Source organism: Cottoperca gobio, chromosome 23 (assembly GCF_900634415.1).
Source record: "Cottoperca gobio chromosome 23, fCotGob3.1, whole genome shotgun sequence".
Classification (NCBI taxonomy): domain Eukaryota; kingdom Metazoa; phylum Chordata; class Actinopteri; order Perciformes; family Bovichtidae; genus Cottoperca; species Cottoperca gobio.
Window position 1 is genome coordinate 12,151,212 of NC_041377.1, and position 22,284 is coordinate 12,173,495.

Here is a 22,284-nt window from a genome sequence, read left to right on the forward strand (position 1 = left end):
TGTAAATGTGCAGTGTCATTGGATAGGGTATGTTCTTACCATAAATTAACCTCATCATTCATAATCTACAAACTGGAGGATGGTGGGGGGAGAGATTTACACATTTTACAATAAAGACATCCGAACTCTAAACATGTAATGCAATGATTATATGAAACCTGGGCATTTGTTTTGATGGTAAAACATTGCAACATCAAGACAATAACTCACCACTTTGAAACAGCAAACGGAGAATATTTATTTATTCGTTTTATTTTATTTATTTAGGTGAGTTGCAAATGTTATGACTAAAAGAAAACTGAAGTATTAAAGAGCGGGAAAGCAGGTTTGTATAATTTTCTGGTCAGTCACTGACAGTGTCAAGATCATATAATCACAGAAAATATACTACTGCCCCCTAGTGTATTCAGAGAATACTATGACCATGAACTTTTCAAGTCAAGTGACAGTGCATATAAAGGGTAACTGCTGTACCTCATTTTCCTACAAACCATTCATATACCCATGTGCCTTGTAGAAGCATTCACATTCCATAATAAGTTTCTCAGGTTTTCCCTTTAATTTCTCAGCAATATACCTAAGACCTATTTTATTTGGTATACATTGTGCTCATGAATGTTGCTGCCTGTGGAATATAATTTAAAAACCAACCAACCACAAACCTATATCAAGAGTCCTTGAGCAAAACACTCACATATTGACATATTGATGAGGATGGCGCGAAAAAACACTCAAATAATAATTATTTTTCTTGGATCTCTACAGTACATGCAGTCTTTCCTTGTTTTGGTGCTTCTTCTTTTTAGTTTGTGTCCTTTTTTGTGAAATTATAGTTGCATCATTTCTTGGAAAGAAACTTCATTTTGTTCCCTGGAGCAAAGGAAAAGAAACAAGAGAGGTTTAAGGTACAAAATGAGCCTATGGTAGATTGTTTGTACAGAAGCAAATAAATTCTTATAATCAACCTTACCTAAGCCTTTGAGAAACCTGTTAACCCTCCGGTGTTCATTCTCGTGGATGGAGTCAAGATACTCCTGCACCCTTACTTCAAACAATCCTGATGAAAAAGAAAGAATCATGAATCACTGGATCACCTCCCAACAGCTGAACCTCTTCTTTTCACTGCACCTCTTTACCTCTCAGAGCCTGCCTGTGGAGCTCTCTCTCCTGGATGAACCAGCCAAACATCTGGGTCTCCATGAAGACCTCCAGGAAGCGGCGCATAGTCTTAGACGGGATCGCTTTACGAAAACCTTCGCGCTGGAAGGAGCAGGACACTGGGGAGGAAGAAGAGGAGGAGTAGCCGTCTTCCCGTTCACCGGTGATGAAGAGTGGATAGTGGCCTACCAGCTCCACGAAGAAACGAACGAAGGCCTCGGACACAACGGTGCTAAGATGGCCAGGATCTGAAAAGAAGAGGATGAACATTGTAACATGAACTTTCTCAGTTGCCAAATGAAATTGCTTTAATGGCTAGTTTTTTAGTTTCAGTCTCACCACCGGGTGTGTCTCCTCCTCTCTCATTAGCGAGCTCTCTTCTCCTCTCCAGAACATTTTCCAGGGCTGATTGGAGCTTAGAAGGCAGGATGGAGTCCTCATCGTCCAACTACATGTGACAAAACCGGATCGAAAATTCATTTGTAAGTGTCTTAAGGGGTTAATTATTTGTTCCACATCCATAGGGGTCATGCAGAGACATAAAAACACACATAAATATGATTCAACACATGGCCTACCTGTCTGAGAAATCGACTGTTTCCAAGATCCACAACCAGAACCTGAACACAGAAATGTCTCAATGATAAATGTTTTACAGCCCAAAAACGTAAACACAAACGTTGACAGTGAAATGTTTTAAAGCTAAACATTTTTTTAAAGGTAAAAGTTTTAAAGGCAAAAGTTTTACAGTGACCACTTTAAAGGCAAACTTTTTTTTAAAGGTAGAAGTTTTAAGAGTAAATGTTTGACAGTAAAAAAGTCTTGAGGATAAAAGGTAAACACATACATTATTGTAATGTACATTTTGCATGTGATGAATCTGTTCACAGCTGCAAATAAATACAAGTACCTCCTCCAGTGGCAGCTCGGTGAGCTGGGGTAGGGAGCTGGACAGCAGGCCGACGATGAACGGGGTTGGAGTGCAGACGATATCGAGCATGGCCGAGGGCAGCACAGGGATGTAAGTGTGCTGCCAGACAAAGGGATAAAGCAGCGCCACAACAGCATGGCAGCACTGGGAGAGAGTACTGCAAGGAGAGACACGGGGGAAATAAGTGCAGGGCAATCAGATCATATTAAATTATGATGAGCACACAATGGAATGCTTTTTATTGCATGTGTAAATTCTTTTTTATTCTGGATGAGTGCTGGAAAGAGGAGGAGAGGCAAAGAAAGATCCAGAAGGTGAGTAACTTATTCTCACCACACGAGGGTGCTATGGTCTAAGGTAAAGTCTAATCACTGAATATTTCCTTTACTAAATTAATTCATTTGAATGACTTTATAAACCTCTAGACTTTAATAGCTCATGTGTGTTTCAGCAAGATCTCTGCTCATGTTCAAAATATATCCCACATATATGTTCTCTGAGAGGTTGTAATATTAAGAAAAAAAGATAATATTACCAGAATAAACTCGTACTTTAATGCAAATAAAGTCATGACAATTCAAGGGAAAAGCAATATTACAATAATAAAGTAATAATTATTTTTTTCTTTTTATTTATTACTAATTCTGTATATTCATCTACTTTGTTCAAAATAAAAACTAATTTATTCATACAGTTTTAATTTAAAAAAAAACTAAACTAAGAACATGCCTGAAATCAAAAAGCTTTTTTTTAAGTGAGAACAAAAGCAGGAAAAAAAACACAAAATATAATTAAACTAATAAGTAGAAAATAAATAAAAATTCATATAAATAATAAGGCGAGCTGTAATTTCAATGAGAATAAAGTCATTATATTTAAACCTGTTAACCGTTTGTCTACCAAATACATTGACAGTCAACAGTGGTCATTTTATAAACATTTTTAATCAAACTTATTTCTAGAGACGGTCCAGTAGTCACTGTATATTGGTAGAGTCCCAATTCTAGGCCCATGAACATTTCCCAGAGAGGAAAGCACATACTTCTTTCATTTACGTCACTCAACTTCGCATTCCACTACTGTGACTCTTTCTGACTCCCACTGGCTTTCTCCTGCAGAGCAAACAAACTTACCCCAGCAAAACAACAACTGAACAGGCCTGGCCTCAAAATATCTCTCTAGCATATTCCCTGAATAAAGATATAAAAAACGGGGGTCTGGACCACCCGCGCTTCATGGAACTTCACAATGAAAACATCCCTGTCGCTCGCAACTCATATCTGCAACTCCATAATCACATAAACAGTGGACGAAGGATGTTCAGGGCAACCTCGTATTTACAGAGCCATCAAATGAGCCGTCACATTGGAGAGAAGATACAGATTTCAGTATGTTGTGTAAGCTTACAGGAGACATGGCTCCACTGGAGGGACCAACCTGAGTTTGTCAGCGGTGAAGATGACCCTTCGCTCCAGCAGCAGAGAGCCCAGCACCCGGAGGAGCAGGCGCAGGCTCAGACAGGAGAACAGACACTCAAAGTCCACATGCTCCAGGCGCGAGTCAGAGGGTCGACACAACTCCATCACCTGGGAATGAGATGGGTACATCTAAAAAGTTATAGAGCACCATAAATACTGGTTTAAAAATGTGTTTTTAATTGACCTTTAACTAGTTTTTTGAGGTGCTTATTACTAGAAGTCGATTTGAAAAAAAAGCATTTGCCACAATATTTAATTATCAGGACTCAGAGTTTTATTTAAATATTTCAGTGTCACTCACTTCAGTGCCAGAGCCGGGGAGGAAAGTTTTAACGGTGATGGTTCTGCCTGGAGCTGGAAACTGGGCCTCCATGATGGCTCTCATGAAAGGCTGCACAAGGGCTGGAGACAAAGCCCTTCGCCTCTCCACCTCGTCCAGCACCTACAGTACACGTACACACACACACACACACACACACACACACACACACACACACACACACACACACACACACACACACACACACACACACACACACACACACACACACACACCTTGTAAATGTGCTTAATTTCTTTTATGCCAATAATATTATCATGTGGGGCCGGTGGGAGCAGTTTACCTTGGAGAAGAGGTTGAAGCAGCCGAGGTGACTGACGATACAGTAGACCTCTGGTAGACGTTTACCTTTTCCACTTGGCTGAAAAAGAAAGGGTGGAAATGTACTCGCTGCTGCCGTCTCCATATCTATATACATTTTTTTTTAAACTGACAATATTCATAAACACATCAACAGCACTGAAACACACTTGTAACATAAGAAATGCATAGGCAGAAACATACACATACACACTCTCACCCACATCCTCCTAGACTCTCAGATGGACTATTTTCCCACAGGCACGCAGACTATTTTGGCACGGTTATTTACTCAGCCGTCATCGTGGTATTTAGCCACTTCCTGTTCAGTAGCAGTGCACTTATTTATTCAGCTCATTTGTATTTACCAGTAAACGCCGGCAGTATCCGAACCTCCGGCTCCCATCCTCTCCAGTCAAAACAAAGGAGAACATCTCACTATGAGGGATGACCCACAACAAATGAGAAATATAATTATATACATACAAACTTTATTCTCTTATTTTGACCTTAAAATTATCTTTACTTTATGTGGAATTTCATAAAGCAATAGCATCATGTTCATTGTCACACTCTCACCTTGGGTAGTTCTCCACCGGCTCCCAGTCTTTTGCATCAGGGAAACAGAACTGAGGAATGATCCTCAGCTGATCCTCCGTCTCCCTCATGAACTTGAAGCTCCGCTCCAGCTGCAACATAACGAAAGCAGCGACTACATTTTCATTACTATTTCATGCATATTTATTCATAATGAACAGGTAACGGTTTGCATGTTCTTATCAACAAGTACAAGTTCACAGATTTGAATTAGGATAGATTAAAATGCTGCTGTATGAACAAAGAAATCCATGAGTAAAGCTTCTCCCTTCACAGAATCCTGTCTGGTAGACCAGAAGGGATTAGTGACATATTTTTTGAAATATCTTTGAATGTTGACTTTTGTCTCTCTGGGGTGAAATATGTAAATGTTCTATTTTGAGGCATTTGTTCCCGAGAGTTAAAGAGGAATGAAGTTTGTGGACAAACAACAAAAATCGATGCAGCAGAGGCAATTTTTAGTCCCGGATGTGAGTCCAAAAACTGAAGCCTGGATCCTACATTTCCCATAATGCAACAGGATAGCCTGGATAACTTAACTTAATGTGTAAAATCTGTGGATCGCCCCTTTAAAACAGAAAAATAATCAAGCCCTCCTCTAGTCCTGACCTTTGGGGGGAACTGCTGTGTGACCTCCGGCAGATAGTGGGCACCGGCCTTCGACTTCTGCAGTGACACAACTAGAAAATATTCAAAGAGCAGACGCTGGTGGAGCTCCTGTTCCAGAGAGCGGTTCCTGGTGTTGGTACCATTGTAATGGACTTGAGATTGGCTTGGCTGGCTCAGTATGGACTGGACTGACACGAGACGCTGACGATGAGCTGGAAAACAGAGAGTGATAAACAGCATGGCTATAAATTAAAGATGTCAAAAGGTTTGAGACAAAAAGATGTTTTCTGTGGTCATCTACCTTTTGCTCTTTCTTCAACTTCACTCTCAGAGTCACTGTTCTCATCTGTTACTGTAAACAAAAGGCATGTCTCTTAAGCCAAAACTCCACATTTACATTACAGGCATTAGAAAATACATAGAATAAAGTTTAATTTCAACATCATCACCTCTCCCTGAGCTTGTCTCAGCGTAATGATAAATCCTTCGTAGATGTTTCTTCCTGATCTTAGCCTCAAAGATGCTGTTGATTCTTAGCACAACCTGATGGGGAAAAGCTCTGAATCAGCGTAAAGAAATACTAAAGCATTAAATATTTCCTTAAGGACGAGAGCAAAACACCAATCGACGATATTTTGGCCCCTGCAGTGCAGCCACAGAACATAATGTATGAGTAATATGGAAAGCATTACGGTTATCGGATAAAACATTTACTCTAGTTCAGGGATTCTGCAAAGTAAAATACATAATACCCTAATACAGGGGTCGGGAACCTATGGCCCGCGAGCCATATATGGCTCTTTCGATAATGCAATATGGCTCGTTTAACATTTTTTAACATGATTAACAAGTAATAAATAATTATATTGTGTCATTTTAAAGTAAAAACATTTAGCAGCGAATTTGTTTGTAGTTCTCCCCTCTCCTTTCCTCCGCTCTGTCTCTGGCTGTAGGTGAAGGTGCGTTCACACGTGTGTGCGTAGGGGGCCGAGCCCCGCCCTAAGCGAAACCGAGCAGAGGAGAAACTGCACAAAGCAAGCAGTAGACCGGGGGTGTCAAACTCAATCACAGGGAGGGCCAAACACGGTCCACATTTATTGAACAGGATACACATATTGGATAAAGTGCAAAAAGATATGGAACATATTTAAGTCAACTGCAAACGGATTGCTGAGCAGTTCAATTAAAATGTCTGAGCTGCAAAGTCGGCAAATGCGCTCAGTTTATGAGCATAATGCGCGGTGGAGATGGTTTGTCAGTGTTTGGAAACACGCAGTGACCAAAGTTTCCTTCTGCATCAGAGTCTCCCACAGAAAGCTCGGCTTAGAAAGCTCTCACTGCATCACACATGTCCGTGATCACACGGCCCTGAAGCTGCAGGTTTAACAGTGAGATGCTTCGTTATGTCGCACAAACAGTCCAGCTCACATCGCCACTTTCGTCCCAGAGATCTGTGGTGTCTTTCCCTTTGCTTTCCAAAAACTTTCATTTCATTCACACATTTAGATACTTCCTCAAATGTCTTTCCCCGTGGTTGTTCCATGCATTGATTTAATTACCAAAACCGGCGGGCCAGTTATGACAGACATATGATATTTTCTCGCGAGACGGATATAATTGCCTTGAGTTTGACACCCGTACAGTAAACACTGAAACGTGCACATAAATGAAATAAATAACGTAAGCGTTTAGTTTATTTAATAAAAGAGCACATGTTCAATGCAACACTGATACCGCTATTAGTAATCGGAGACGTGTTATTCTTAAAAAATGCACGCATAAAGTTGCATTCAAATTTATATATTTTTATATATGGCTCTCAAGGAAATACATAAAAAAATATTTAGCTTTTATGGCTCTCCCAGCCAAAAAGGTTCCCGACCCCTGCCCTAATATATGAACTCAAACACACACCGTTGGTATCCTGCGGCAGGTGCGGCCGTAGGGATCCCCGGGCAGCCAGGATGTGTGTTCAGGCCCAGGGGGAGTGGAGGGAGGGCTGAGCTTTGGTGGAGAGGAAACCCCCCCACTGCTGGTGCTGTGGGACGACTGGTTTGTTCTCCGCAGGTCCAGCAGCTTAAAGCTCCTGCCTGAATTCTGCCTGAAGAAGCCGGGCCTTGAGGTCTGTAGATAAAAAAATTGTAATTTAATACATTTCCGTATGTGGTGTCACTGTAAAGTATTATGCTTGGCTCGTATTGCAGGAACCTTGGTAGTTTCGGCGCCAGGAGAGGAGGGCAAAGACTGCTGGGAGCATTGACTCTCCAACTCTATGTCCTCATATGGGTTCTCTTTGGACGAATCTGCAAGGAGACCAAAGATACCAATGTTCAACACAAGCTTAAAGGCATTTTTCTGAAATCTGAACGTAAAAAAATATGGGATTCTGAAGGCTATTCTAAAAGATTTAGGCTGAACCTGCCAGAAGTAATATATATATCTTTAGATTTGTGTCGTACAACATATTGATCGTCTTCTACACACTGTTGTTAATGAAGGAGTGAAAACTTTCAATTCATGTGGTAAGACTCTGATTCTAGAAATGATCAGGGACATATTCATGAGCTGTAGTCTCATTGTACAGTCCACAACTTAGCAGGAATTTAAGAGAATAGTTCGACAACTTGGGAAATACTCATAAACTCATTTAAGCTAAGCTAAACTAACCGGCTGCTTGCTGTAGCTTCATATTCACCAAAAACAACCACAAGAGTGGTATTAATCTTCTAGTCTAACTCTTGGCAGGTAAGCGAATCAGTGTATTTGCCAAAGCAACAAACTATTTATTTAAGTGTGATGAATAACAGAGGTTTCTGTTACCTGGGATGTCTTCATAGTGATGTTCATGAGACGGTGAGGACGGTGAGTGAGAGAACAGCGGGCTAGTTGACCCTAAGAGGTCAAACTCAAAGGATTTCCTGTCATGGTGAACAGAAAGGTGCAATATGTGCTTAAGTGTGAAATAATTAGTTAAATATTGTCTACCATTTACTGTTAATATCTGTAAATATGTTTGTCATTCATGCAGGTCGTGCAACATCAGGTCTAACTATGTTGTATTTATTATTATGTTGGTTTAGCTCAAGCCACATTCACATCCATTCATACCTGTTGACGTTGTCTCTGACTCTCTCCCCCCTGGGTCTCCCGTAGACACCAGAGGGAGGTTTTGAGGACGTTTTTGTAGAGATGGAGGGCAGTGGGGGGAGGTTCCTCTGCTCTCTCCCCTTCCTCGGACTGCTTCCCAATGGAGGCAGAAGCTGGATGTTCAAAGGTGCGTTGGGGTTTGGGAACTGGGTTGATGGGGGGCGCCCCAGGCTCTGTGTACACATTGTCTTGGTGCTGCTTCCCTTTCACTGCATTAGTTTCACCCACAACTACCTGCTTGTCCTTGCTAGGTGGGCTGAAGTAGTTTCCGAGCTCTGGAGGAGTTTTCCCGTGGTTCTCCCCCATGGCCTCCAGGTTTTTAAAAAGAGTGAATACGGCTCTCTTCTCCTGGCTTGTTTGTTCTGCTGTTCTCCTTTCATTGCTTTTCCTCAACGTCCCCATCTGCAGCTGCGCTGCTGTTGTAGGCGAACACGGCCTTGAATCCACAAGCTTTTCTACATTCTCTTTCTCATGATTTTGCTTTTCCTTGTGGACAGCTCTGACACAATCCTCTCCTTTATGGTTCTCACTGGGCTTGCTGCTCTTCAGCGTTCCTCTTTGCTGTTTCCCAGTTTCAACAGGTGAACAAGGCCTTGAATCCCCAAGTTTACCTACATTCTCTTTACCAAGATTTTCATTTTCCTTATGAGCTACTCTCCTGCAACTCTCTGCAGTCTGCACATCAGAAGGTTTACTGTTTTTTGTAAGGGATTCTGTCCTTGTTATGCTGGTGCACTGGCCCAAAGAACCTGAAGTAAGGGGTGAATGAGTGGGTTCCTTCCCCTCCCACAGAGAAATCTTGTCCTTGATGTTGCCTCCATTTGATCTGGGGAGCTTGTTGCCGACCAAAAGAGAGTTCTCATTGCTGTGAGGGTCAAAGCTGGGCCTCCTGTGTGCCATCATGGGGGATTCTTCCCTCTGGTTGCTCTGGTTGTCTAATAAGGTGAAGGGGAGTTTGCGTGCCCCCTCTCTTCTTTGCCCAACTTTCTTGTTGTCCACTGAAGCAATGTGGAAATCACTTCTCTTCCCAGCACAGCCCTTCTTTACCCTAAACACACAAAGAAAAGGTTTTACTGGGAGCCGGTTGTCATGTTGCATTGCAGCCATCACTGTAAGAATATGTGTGCGAATGCTGGCATATCTTTTTTAAGTGCTTTGAGTGGTCAGTATATATATATATTTATAGTGTGTATATATTAATGCAGTTCATTTAACTTATCTAATTGAATTTTCTTTTTTCATAAACAACCAAATATGATTAAAGATTGATGATCTTTAGTACATTTATTGTTACAATAGTATCAGTAACTTGTTAAAATAGGCCTGTAGTTACCTTTGATGAATATATAGTTAAAATAGTAGCTAAAACCATTTATAAATAGTTTAAACAGATGGCTAAAAGTACCGGATAAACAAAATAGTTAACACCAGCTAAAGGAAATTAATAAGCCTTTGAAATTCTTCCCTACAAAATAACAAAAAACTTTTTTTATTGGATAAAGTGTTTTGCTTAATGTCCTGGATAAACAGTAAAAATAGCAAGGTTAGCTATAAATCATTAGCTTAATGTAATGGACAAACAGTTTAGCTAATGAATTAACATTTAAAAAGGATAATGTTAGCTAAAGGACGGGACATCCCAGAACAATACTCTCTGATTCGATCAACAACTGTCATTAAAGTACAGGATAGATGAAAGTGATGGATGAACAGTTAAAATAGATAAGTTCATCTGACAGGGCTGTACGGCTAAAGACAAAAAGAGGTCGGGAACCACAGTTTTACAGAACTCCTCAGTAAAACCCGTCTTTCTAATTGATCATTGAATCACTGATTACCTGAGTTCAATCAGGAAAATACAATCATATGCTAGCAAAAGCCTAAGTAACTGACTGCTACTGAGTTTACTGAACCCCCCGCTGCAGTCACTGAGACTGCCAGTTTGGGGACACTTAGTCTTTTTCTGGCGACAGTGGGAAAATTCCGCCTGAGAGTAAATGCCAGAAGACAAGCCTATGACCGAGCATCTTCTCCTCATTGGCCTCGCTAAATAAACACATACTTGGAACAGGGCCCATTTCATCAAACTGTGATGTTTGATTAAATAAACAAGAGGAAATGGGAAGCCCTAAGTTGAAAGACCTTTTGTGACATTGCTTTAATGGATGTGAGGAGCAAAGGGCAACCTAAACCCTGCTCATTATTTCTCAGGAGGAATTTGTGAGGGAATTGTTTCCTAAAGAGAAAATGTTCACTGATGAATCTATTCTGATACAAACCTGTTGACAGTGGAGTAGATGCAGTCCGGCGTGATTGTCATTCTTTTACTGGCCGCCATGATCCCTGAGCACCTGAGACACAGACAGAGAGGAAAGCAGCTTTAACATATGAATTGATTTCTCTTCGCACTTAGAAAACTTGGATATTAACATTGTTATTGGCATCCTGTCTGGCTTTGCTCCAACTCTGCACACACTCGATGATTTTCACACGCTGCACCAACATGAGATAAAGTTCCTTGCTGACATTTTAGGCAGTGCAACCATTCATTCACAGCTGGTAATATACAGTATTCTGGGGCTGGCTGGGCAGACTCACGGAAACACATGACAGCCAGGGATTCAGTGCGACTCCCTTGAGCACTTCATCACACAAACCAACATTGCAATACTCAGTGGGGAACTCTTCCATGATTGAATCACTCTTCTCTGCCTGTTCTTTAATTAGTCTTTGTTGCAAAGCTTTCTTTCTCCTCACAGGAGACCAACCTTTGCTCTGCTCTCCTCTTCTCATCTTGAGTCCGACTTTCACATCTCTAAGGCCAATGTTTCAAAGTTCAGTGGCCTCTAAGATAGTGCTTAGTAATTTCCCAGCTCTGAGGCTGTTGTCATCATTTGTTTAGTTGATATGTAGTCTAAATGACAGTGTGCCTGAGCAGAGGGACTGAAGGAAGCCTTTAAGAAGAAGGCTATAGCTGATTAGCTGGGAAACATATCCAGACACATAGTTACTGTGTTATAAAGACAGCAGGTCATCCAGAGCTGGATAATTAATATAAATATAAGTGGTTGGTTTACAAAACACATACGCTCAGATTACTTCCCAAACAAACTATTTTTTACACCACATCTTATTTTCTTCCCACTCAGATTCTCTTTTTATACAGTTAAGTTGAAAAAGCAGAACATATATATGACACTCTATGAATTAAATGGCATTATTCTCCAACACGGCCAGTTGGAATCCACAAAACTAAATCTGCTTCTTACCTCCTTCCTTCGTATAGTTTCCATGAGTTCATCAGTGAATTTGGAGGATAATACCACCAATGATGCTATAACAGTATCCATTGGTATGATCTCCAAACCACCACAGTGTGTTGTATGTCCAGGTTTAACCATCTGCAATACGTTTTCTACCTTGATTTAAGCCTCGAAGTGAGTCCTCAGATGTTTAAGAATAAGAATGGAGACTGTACACTTCTCTCCCTGACTCTTCTCCAATCTGCAACTTCCATTCACTCTTTCTCTCCCCACACACACTGGATGTGACTCCCTCCCTCTCTGCCTCTCTGCCTCTCTGCCTCTCTGCCTCCCTCTGTCTCTCTGTCTCTCTGTCTGTCTGTGTCTCTCTCTCTCTCTCTCTCTCTCTCTCTCTCTCTCTCTCTCTCTCTCTCTCTCTCTCTCTCTCTCTCTCTCTCTCTCTCTCTAGCGCTCTCTTCATGTATGTCTCTATATGCTGGCTGTCCCTCTCACATTTGACATTATGATCATGTTATGCAGACTGAATAAATGACTCTTAATACTGACTCAAACTACTTTAAAACCATAATATTGCCTCCTAGCTACAGGGAAATGACTGACACGTGGGGAAAACGTCATTGTGTTACATTATTTCCCTCCAGATCTGCAGTTAGTTGGAATTCTTGTCACAACTGCTTCTGAGCTACAGTTGCTCGTGCAGCTGTAACATATCAGTTATTGCCCCACGGTGTATATTTACTTACATAGAAATGAATAAGAGAGTTCCGATGAGATTTGCAAACTGCAAAGGAAGAAAGAAATGACAATGAGCCTAAAATGTTACATCCAAAGAGGAACCAACTACCGGTAAGTGTTTATTTTTAGAAATGAACTTCCATGCCTAAAAAGTGACTGATTAGTATAGAAAGAAAACAACGAAATAGGTGAAATAGGCACTTGTGACATGTACTTTTTAATCTTTTTTACATACATTCCAAAAACCCTTTGATTCATCATTATTATTATTATTATTATTATTATTATTATTATTATTATTATTATTATTATTATTATTATCATTTATATTACCTTTTTAATTTAGATATTTGTTTGTTTCTGTATTAATTTAAATGGTCTGGATGATCGTTTGTACATTCTTACAACTTAACAAAAAAACAATTATTTAACGGTATTTCAGATTTTAATTTAATCACAATGTCTAATCTTATAGAACCACCCCTCAAAATATGTACACACAGTTCAAACACATACTGAGCAAACTAACTGTATATCAATGTTAAAGGCTTACCCGAATTCAAGTGCTGACTAACTTCAGTGCTGGGTCTCTGTTGCAGTGAACTGGAGCATTTAAAAGAAGCGTGTTTTGGCGGGGCAGTTTTTAAACTATGTAAAAAACAACTGTCATAGTGACAGGTGAAAGCAGGACAGCTGTCTCTTTTAGGGTATTTTTGGTCCTGTCATTCCACTCCTGTCCTGCGGGTGGCAGCACTGCGCCGCTGTGCTCCGCGCTCAGCAACGTCCGTGACACAGTAGCCCACAGTAAACACAGATTGTCGCCTCACCGACAAACCAACAAACCAGCTAACGATTACATGAGCAGAAAGGTAAGAAAACGCTTTGGTTTATATGTGTGTATTAAGAGGTTTAAACTGTCACTGCCAGCTGGTTGTTCGTGAACGTTTGTTGTGACTTTTACGTGTATAGCAGACCCGGGACTGGCTATGTAAATAGAGGTTCCTGTCACCAAGTATGACTAGCTAACGTTGTGTGCCTGGTCACTCAGTGAAGAGATGAACAGAAACTGTTCTGTAGGAGCAGAAGTGGCAAATGCTCCCTTTTAAGAACAACAAAATGCTGGGTGAAAATTAATTCAAAAGACTGAATATTCATGGTGTTATTGTGAATACAAAATGAGTTGTTATTCTAGGAACACTAAACAATTTCTTTAAACAAAAAAAGTAATGAAAACAGTGATTACACGAGAGCCCGTTTGTGACGGCGTCCTTTGAACATGACGTTCTGCTTACATTTTCCCTTTAGGTGTGGTTTGCTGTATACACTGTCACACCTGTCAGTTTCTGTATGGGTTTGAAAATTGTCACCTGACATTGCATATCCTATTTACCTTCAGGTAGTCTAACAAGCACTCATAAAATATAAGATTTATTTATTTATTTTTAAAGAAAACTACCCTACAGTATATACAAGTGCAGCTAAAATGATTAACCGATTGACAGAACCTGTTTTGCCATCTATTCTGATAATCCTTTAAGTCATTGTTCCTGCAAAAATATTTTTTCTTATTAAAAACATGTGTTTTATGAGTTCCACACTGTGAGGTATACAGATTTTAAATTTGGGGGTAACGATTGCTGCTACTACAGTGGTATTGGATCAGTAATATCGGCAGATACTCCAAGTTGAGCTATCGCAGCAGGACTGAAAGAGATGGAGTTTCTGAACAGGCTGGTGGGGGAGGTGTAATGCTTTAGGCAGTACACACTGGGCCCATTGATACCTGTGTGTGCCACCCCAGCATTCAGACCAGATGCATCTATTCATACTTGTCTTTTACCCCAAATGGATAAATACTTTATACAAGCTAGTATGTTGTAGCACAAGATTCATCCAGGACTGGTAAATACAGTTAAAATAATATTCATCACTTAAAGCTTTGGGAAATTGCATGAAAGTGCGCAGACAGCTTTAAACCTGGGACGTGTGGTGATTGTAAGTCAGGGTGGTCACTGCATGCATTCCTTTTTAATTTTCTCTCGTAATAAAATAAATAGATGTTTTTGTCTCACTTAGTCATCCAAGGACTAATAATACATTTCTGCAATTAGTATTTTGTAGAAGCTGTTGTCCTATAATTAATAATAAACATTAGAACAGTTAAGCATTTTAACATTGGTTTCCAATTCCTTCTTTTCTTCGTTGCTCCCCTAGTGATGTGCTTCTCCCATCTGGCATAGTGGATCACTATAGCAGAGCTCCCTCCCTGTCCTGTTGCTGTTCCCCCTGAAGACCTCCACCACTTCCTCCTTTCCCATCCTCTACCTCTTCCTCCCCCCGGCCGCCCCTGTGATGCCTCCCTCGTGCTGTGGCTGCCTGTCACAGTACACTCATCATCATCTGGTTGCCTTCCTTCTCACCTTCTTTAGGTAACCTAGGTTATCCTTAAGGTCTTCCTCAAACCTGCTGTATCTTCTTAAACCTCTAATTTCCTCAGAGTAGCTGTAAACCACATGAGGACTAGACGGGTACAACAAGTGACCTTTAGTATGACTGTAAGGCTTTTGTGTTTTGCGTTTAAGATTATCTTTAATCTGCTTTATTGCATATTCATCGGAAGTAGTCATGAGAAAAATGGGGAAATGAGATTTCCAACCAATTTTTTCACAGCAGTTTTGAAACAAGAAAAACAAACCACAAGGAAGTAGTGGAGTTGACGAGGATAAGGCTGTGAAGGGACGTGAGCTGTAAATATAGGTGAAAGGTTTATGGGGCAAGGCTAACCTGGCTCAGATGAGGTCAAGATAACGTGGACAATAAGTACTGATTTCCAATAGAAACTACACATATTGAACAAAAAGTCTTAAAAAGTAGTGAAAGTGAATTGTAATGAAAGAAGAAATCAAAAAACTAAAACATTCATTTTTGGAGATACTCTTGTTAATTGATTGATATTTAATTAAGACTGTATAGCAGGATATAAATCATATTTGTGGCCACTTAGTAAATCCCATGCTGTGTGTTTATTTCAGTAATCGGTCATTACAGTAGATGTGGTATCAACACTCCTATCAGGAGAAAAGCAAAGTGCCGTCTGCAGCAGGTAGTAGCACACAGTGAATACTCCTGTTCTGCTGATAAGCTGATTTCAGCCATTTCCTGTTTCTTAGATAAAGATGTGGCATTCTAGCGTTTCTTGTAACTCTTTCAGCAGAGTTGATCTGCTACTACTTTGGAATTTAACATTCTGCATGTAGCGTAAGGCAACTAACAAGACCTCTAATAGTCCAACTAGATAATATATTATGTAAATAAATTCCAGTTTTCAACAGATATTAAACAAGTGTTCAGCATCCCATCCAGCTGAAGCATGAACTTTGACCTGGTCATTCTATGTGGACGGTTTAGATAAACTTATATCAAATCCCTGTTGCCTTTACGAGCTGAATAAAACCGTGTTCTGCCTCTCCAGCTATGTGTTGCTACATGCGTCCAGGAAGACGTTCAGCAATGTGAAAGTCAGCATCTCAGCCCAGTGGACACCATCTGTCCGGAATGGCAGCGCAGCTGCTTTCTCCCCTAACCAGGTACAGAGCGCCAGCAGAACAGAGCAGCGTCACAGCCCATAGCATTTAAACCCCAGCATGTAATGAACTGTTTCTTCTGTCCCAGACATGGGAGGACAATCATCTGTTTGAAAATGAAGAGCAGGCCACTCTGTTCCTGGGAGCTCTGGACTCCATCTTCCTCTTCTCATATGCAGTGGTGAGTTACAAACACAATTTTATGCCAAAAGAGATTGTCATCTTTTTTTTGTCATTTGTGTCACTTTGTGTTGGTCCTGTCCACACAGGGGCTGTACTTCAGCGGTGTGATTGGGGACAGAGTGAACCTGCGCTACGTGCTCTGCGTGGGCCTGTGTGGCTCTGCTGCAGTGGTGAGTCCATAGAATGTGTGTTCGGCTGTGTGTGCAATGCTTGATAGGGTGCTCTTGTTAAGCTGCTTGTAAAGGTATAATATGTAACTTATTACATAACTAGACCTAGGTCATATATTCTCCTGAGTTGTGTACTTACATTATCCCAAGACCAGTTAACATTTGTTCCCAAGCTGTATTCGTATGATATTTTGGAATACATCTGTGGCCGTCTGTGTGTCTGCAGGAGTTTGTGTTTGGCACTCTCACCGAATGGCTCCACATCTACAACATCTATCTGTACTGTGGCCTGTGGGTGCTGAACGGCCTGCTGCAGTCAGCTGTCTGGCCCTGCGTGGTGGCCGTCATGGGCAACTGGTTCGGCAAGACGGGGTGCGTGACATTTCTCTGTTTACAAAATCTGCATTTATTCAATGTTGCTTCAAGAATTACAACTGCAACATATATCCAGCCTATAAAAATGTATAGGCTGGATATATGTTGCCGTTTAATTCAATTTATAGTCTGTAAAGTGGAGCTTTATGGTTCTCACCAACACAGACTCAGACAATGACCTGCATTCACTAGTGCCGCTGACAAAACATAGACGCCATTTACATTTAGTTTTCCTCAGTGGCAGGACTTGTGAACATTAATTGCTGAATATAACTACCTACATATTTATGACTTGTTCTAATTCTAATCATGATGTTGTCTTCCAGCCGTGGCTTTGTGTTTGGCCTGTGGAGTGCTTGTGCCTCTGTAGGAAATATCCTGGGGGCCTTCCTGGCTTCTAGCGTACTCAAGTATGGATATGAGGTAAGAAACACGTTGGAAATGAGCCCCAGCCACCAACCAAATGCTGGTAAAATATGCAACTGGCTGCAAGATTTTCTATAGTAATCTATTGAGTGGTTGGTAGATTTTGGAATAAAAAAATTTGCCTTTTCTCAAAACCAAATGCTAACATGATGTGCTGTATGTTGCTGTGTGCAGTATGCCTTCTTGGTGACCTCAGTGGTGCAGTTTGCCGGTGGGGTGGTGGTGTTCTTCGGCCTACTTACATCCCCAAAAGAAGTCGGTAAGGACCGCAGGGAACATGTTAGGAAAACGTGTGTTGTTTGTGTATTTGGGTGCATCCCAACATTACCCAAAAATTATGCTCAGTTGACCATATTTCTCATAACTTTGCAAGATGGAATCTTAATTCCTGATTAAGTGTTTTCACATGACAAAAACATGACAGACACAAACAGCCTGGTGTCCTGATCTAAATTGATTGAATTTAGGCAATCTCCACATCTTAATTGTGTGTATATGTGTGTATCAGGTTTGTGCTCTGAGTCAGAGACTGGACTGAGTCCGGTGGAGACGGACACAGACAGCCACAGGCCTTTGATGAGCGACGAGGAGGGTGAGATGGAGGCCGAGGTGTATGGCAGACAAAACCAGTCAGTTCAGGAGCCGGACAATCTTCTGGCTGAGAGTCCTCGAGCCATCGGCTTCTGCCAGGCTTTCTGTCTGCCTGGAGTGCTTCCCGTGAGTCCACAACTCCAACAAGTCAAGACAAATGTATCTACAAAGGGCTTTTAAATGATGCATGTTGACTCTGTGTCTGTTTGTACTGCAGTATTCCCTGGCGTATGCATGTCTGAAGCTGGTCAACTACTCCTTCTTCTTCTGGCTTCCTTTCTACCTAAGCAACAACTTTGGCTGGAAGGAGGCCGAGTCTGACCGCCTGTCTGTGTGGTATGATGTCGGAGGAATCATCGGTGAGTGGCCGGCAAATGTATGCATTTTCTTCCAATCTTTATTTAATCATAGTGTCATTGAAATTTGAGTTGTTGAAAAAGTGTCACTTTTTTCAAGAGATAGTGGTACTGATACAGTAAAAAAAAAAATAATGACCACATTAGATGTCTTTGGATATGAAAAATGTATTATATGTTCATGCTTTTGCATGCTAATGTGTTAATTATGACTATTTCACACATATTTCTAATAGGATAAAATGATGTAGTGATGATATTTTGGATGCAAACCACAACATGTACTTTATTTATTTTTTATTCTATCTTTATTTGATCAGTCTCATTGAGATTAAGATCTCTTTCCAAGAGAGACCTGACAACAAGAAACATTCACAAGAACACTAACAAATACACAATAACAAGGAATTCAAGAATTTTCATTGTGTAAAATACGACCTTCTTCTCGGTCTAATTTATACATAAATATCCTCAGAGTTTGGATGTTAACTGTCGTTTTGTTTGCTTGTGTCAGGAGGGACGGTTCAGGGTTTGATCTCTGACTTCATGGGAAAGAGATCTCCAGTGTTGGCCCTCAGTCTGGCGCTGGCGATGGGAGCCCTGGTGGGATACAGCCGTAAGTATAGAGTTTACGATTAATTGATTAATCGATCAGAACAGAAAATCTATCAGCATGTCCACTGAAACCTCATTATATAAGGTCGATATTGGAATTACCACAGTATCACAATTCGTCTCTCTCTCTCTCTCTCTCTCTCTCCCTCCATCCTCCTCAGGGTCACCTAATGACCAGGTGATTAATGCTGCGCTGTTGACAACCACTGGCTTCTTCATTGGCGGTCCGTCTAATATGATCAGCTCTGCCATATCTGCTGACCTGGGGAGACAGGATGCTCTGAGGGGCAGTCAGAAGGCTTTGGCTACTGTCACTGGCATAGTGGACGGAACTGGAAGTGTAGGAGCTGCTGGGGGACAGGTGAACAAAAATACAGGACATTTCACTTGGAAAACTCTTCGCTGCACACAAAAAAAATATTAAAACAGCAGGAAAAGACGAGATTAAATAACAGAATAAAGGACATAAAAGTTTGTTTTTGAAGGATCTATCCAGGTAAAGTTAACACACACTGCTGCTCAAGTCCATTCAAAATAGAGCCAATATACTAAAAGGAATCTTTTGACACCATGTTTGTATTTTTATGTAATGGATATAGCTTTTACTTTTACTTTTCACTTTTAAATCTTCTTATTTTTACTACCTTTTTGGGTATTTTGCAAATTTTCATATTTTTGTCATTTTCTTCTGTTCTTTGTCTCTTGGTTATTTATTTTTTTACATGCTTTTATTTTTCTTGTAATTTCCTCTTATTATGTTATGCACCAATACACCAAAGACAATTCCTTTTATTTATATTTATATATATATATATATATATATATATATATATATAGATATATTATATATGTAGATCTTATAGATCCTTCTCTCCATCCCCTCTCCTCAATAGAGATAGATCTATATAAGATAAGATTATGAGAGATAAGATCTTAGATCTAGAGCTTTCTCTATATATCTAGATCTATCTCTCCGAGTCTCTCTCTAGATATATTATTATATATATATATAGATATATATATATATATCTCTATCTCTCTCTTCTCTCTCTCTCTCTCCTCTCTCTCTCTCTCTCTCTCTCTCTCTCTCTCTCTCTCTCTCTCTCTCTCTCTCTCTCTCTCTCTCTCTCTCTCTCTCTCTCTCTCTCTCTCTCTCTCTCTCTCTCCCATCCTCTATTACCTGGTGTCCCTGAGTTGAGAGCAAGCTGGGCTGGATGTACGTGTTCTACTTCTTCGTTGTCATGGTGAGAAGATCTCCTAAAATCCCAATAGCAGGAGAAGCACAGGTGTAGATAATAAGGATCGTTAACGAACAGAGCCATCGTTAGTGTCATTAGTAACACCTGTGCTTCTCCTGCTATGCCAAGTTCAAATGTATGTTGTGTTTGTTTTTAATACGACTTTATTAGCAATTCTAAATAAATATATTAATATGGGTTTAAAATACATTTTAATTTCTGGCTGATAATCCCATATTTTGATGTGCTTCTTCCTTTTTTTTTTCTTTTTTCATCTCTTGTTTTATGTTTTCCTTACCCACAGTAACCAAACCCTTGTGTAACTTCTTGTGTTTTCATGCTACAGACAGGGGGCAGCATTGTGTTCATCACTCCCCTGCTCATCAAGGAGGTGCGTGAGATGTGGAGAGACCGACAATTGCTGCGCCGCCAGCTGTGAACGCGTCAACATCTGCCAGCCATAATGTTCCTCCTCTTATCAGTGACAACACGGCACAGCTGCTCACAAACGGTTCCTTTTGGGTGAGTTTCGGGAGATGGAAAGATTTGTGGGCCAGGATGGTTAAAGTGACCTGGAGAGTTTTTTAATTCCCACAACCAGCAGTATTTGTCTGTTAGCACCCATGTGAGCAGGCAGACAGCTCAACACTGAAGTCTTATCCACTCACTAAAATCCTACAAATGTAAATGCACTCTTGTTTTAGTGTGAATACAAGGATTTAGAGGTTGGACTGAAGTACCTGATTGAAAAAGGCTTTTAAAAGGCACCTAGCTGCCCAGTCTGTGACTTCAGGCCTTGCAGCGCCATCACAGGAAATCTGTATATATTATAAGATAATAATAGATGTAAAAACGTTTTAAATTTGGCCTTTTAAATCAGGAGTTCTTAACTTAAAAATCAGGCCCTCTGAGACAATTTGGGGACCATGATTGCCTAAAGAATGTGAATAATAATTGTAATGTATACATTTATTGTCAGCTTTTGTACATATGTATGATATTTTTGGTGGAGATGATGAATATTGCACTGTAGTACAGTATTTAGGCAAAGTCTTAAAGATGTTAGTGAACCACTCTGATGTTGTTTTGGGAAACCTCACAGCCACTTGATTTCTCTTGTGTACAGTTTTGTGTAATCAGGGTTAGAAACTATACTGTATATGGGGGGACTGGTTCTCTTGATTATGTGTCAGTCACTGATTTTAATATATGCTCATTCCTTTTTCAAGTTTTAGTTTAAGCCTCACTCACAAACACACACTGGCAGAAACACAATTAGAATAATCTTCCATAGTCCTGGCTCACTTTAGTTCACAGCGTAGCATGTTAATGCACTTTTTAAAGTGTAAACTGCATTCTGACATTGCAGAAGAGACGAGTTGTGCTTGTGTGAAGCTGCACATTTGTTTGAGGACTATGAATCTGTGTCTGAACAGATTTGTTATTATGTTTTAAAAGGCCAGTGAAGGTAAAACTTGTCTTTTTAAGTTATAATAATCGGTCAGGGTGGGAAAATGATCATATGATAATATGATCATACCAGCCACATGCCGGTTAATGTTTGGGCAGATTTACTACTTTACTGGTCAGTAACCAAACATCATTTTTGATCCGGATAATTTGGGTTAAAATGAGACTAGAATTTGTGATCTTTCACAAAGAGACAAAACCGACAGTTTGCTCTGTTGCATGTCGACCATTTAAAGTGCTTTTTAACATCTTGGTGTGACATCAGGCATCTTTAGTTTCATCGTCGTCGCTGATCTAAGAGGTAAATCTAGAACACGGGAGCTTAAAATGAGACTTGCAGCTCCGATGCTTCTAAACTTGCCAAGTGTAAAAGAATGTGAATTGAAATGTATATGTAATGTGTAACACTATCTGTGGTGTGTATCTTGTTTTATCTTGTATGTGTACTTTTGGTTTTAACTAATGTAAATACAAATTTTAATTTTAAATAAATGCAAATTACATTTAGCAAATTGTGAGTTACCTACAGAATATTTCAGGGGAAAAAAGTAATGGTATAGATGGTAATTATTGTAAACTATTTAGGTCTTAAAACTTTTTCTTTTATATTGCCAGGTGATTGACTGTGTGCAATGTTACTATTATACCACCAGGGGGGGGTATTAATGTACAAAATAAACCTAAAGTTTCATAATTTCTCTGCTTCTCTTAATACATC

General features: G+C 40.2%; 2 protein-coding genes and 1 long non-coding RNA gene across 4 annotated transcripts; 1 reads left to right on the forward strand and 2 right to left on the reverse strand.

The window, feature by feature from the left end:
* Window positions 1–218: 218 nt before the first annotated feature.
* Window positions 219–11,861, reverse strand: LOC115028549 (DENN domain-containing protein 2A-like). Its single transcript, XM_029462396.1, is given in 21 exon segments — window positions 219–870; window positions 971–1,057; window positions 1,137–1,406; window positions 1,498–1,606; window positions 1,737–1,778; window positions 2,069–2,246; window positions 3,527–3,675; window positions 3,869–4,009; window positions 4,191–4,268; window positions 4,576–4,645; window positions 4,787–4,896; window positions 5,414–5,625; window positions 5,715–5,765; window positions 5,863–5,956; window positions 7,328–7,537; window positions 7,622–7,716; window positions 8,234–8,331; window positions 8,522–8,652; window positions 8,654–9,608; window positions 10,840–10,911; window positions 11,830–11,861. Coding segments are annotated over 21 exon segments (3,216 nt in total). The 3' UTR covers window positions 219–838.
* A 1,475-nt stretch (window positions 11,862–13,336) lies between these two features.
* On the forward strand, window positions 13,337–22,260 carry slc37a3 (solute carrier family 37 member 3). 2 transcript variants are annotated; one of them, XM_029461631.1, is made up of 14 exons: window positions 13,337–13,427; window positions 14,773–14,987; window positions 16,031–16,145; window positions 16,231–16,323; window positions 16,412–16,495; window positions 16,722–16,867; window positions 17,197–17,293; window positions 17,471–17,555; window positions 17,805–18,013; window positions 18,105–18,246; window positions 18,758–18,859; window positions 19,020–19,259; window positions 20,053–20,102; window positions 20,443–22,260. In XM_029461631.1, exons 2-14 carry the CDS (start codon window positions 14,911–14,913, stop codon window positions 20,533–20,535), a joined length of 1,533 nt encoding a protein of 510 aa, XP_029317491.1. In that variant the 5' UTR covers window positions 13,337–13,427; window positions 14,773–14,910; the 3' UTR covers window positions 20,536–22,260. The 2 variants fall into 2 exon arrangements, with proteins under 2 accessions (XP_029317491.1, XP_029317490.1); XM_029461630.1 differs by having other exon boundaries at window positions 19,020–19,219; window positions 20,036–20,102.
* Window positions 18,605–20,131, reverse strand: LOC115028151 (uncharacterized). The gene is made up of 3 exons (XR_003834523.1): window positions 20,039–20,131; window positions 18,961–19,208; window positions 18,605–18,843 (listed from the first exon to the last, which is right to left on the reverse strand). It is a non-coding gene; the product is annotated as an uncharacterized LOC115028151 (long non-coding RNA).
* Window positions 22,261–22,284: the final 24 nt, after the last annotated feature.

Excerpts from the sequence above, each read along its gene's own strand:
- slc37a3 (XM_029461631.1), top strand. The coding sequence starts at position 14,911 with ATGCCTCCCTCGTGCTGTGGCTGCCTGTCACAGTACACTCATCATCAT. Across the intron at positions 14,988-16,030 it reads TTCCTTCTCACCTTCTTTAG|CTATGTGTTGCTACATGCGT; the intron begins GTAACCTAGGTT and ends CTGCCTCTCCAG. Across the intron at positions 18,860-19,019 it reads AGCCCTGGTGGGATACAGCC|GGTCACCTAATGACCAGGTG; the intron begins GTAAGTATAGAG and ends CATCCTCCTCAG.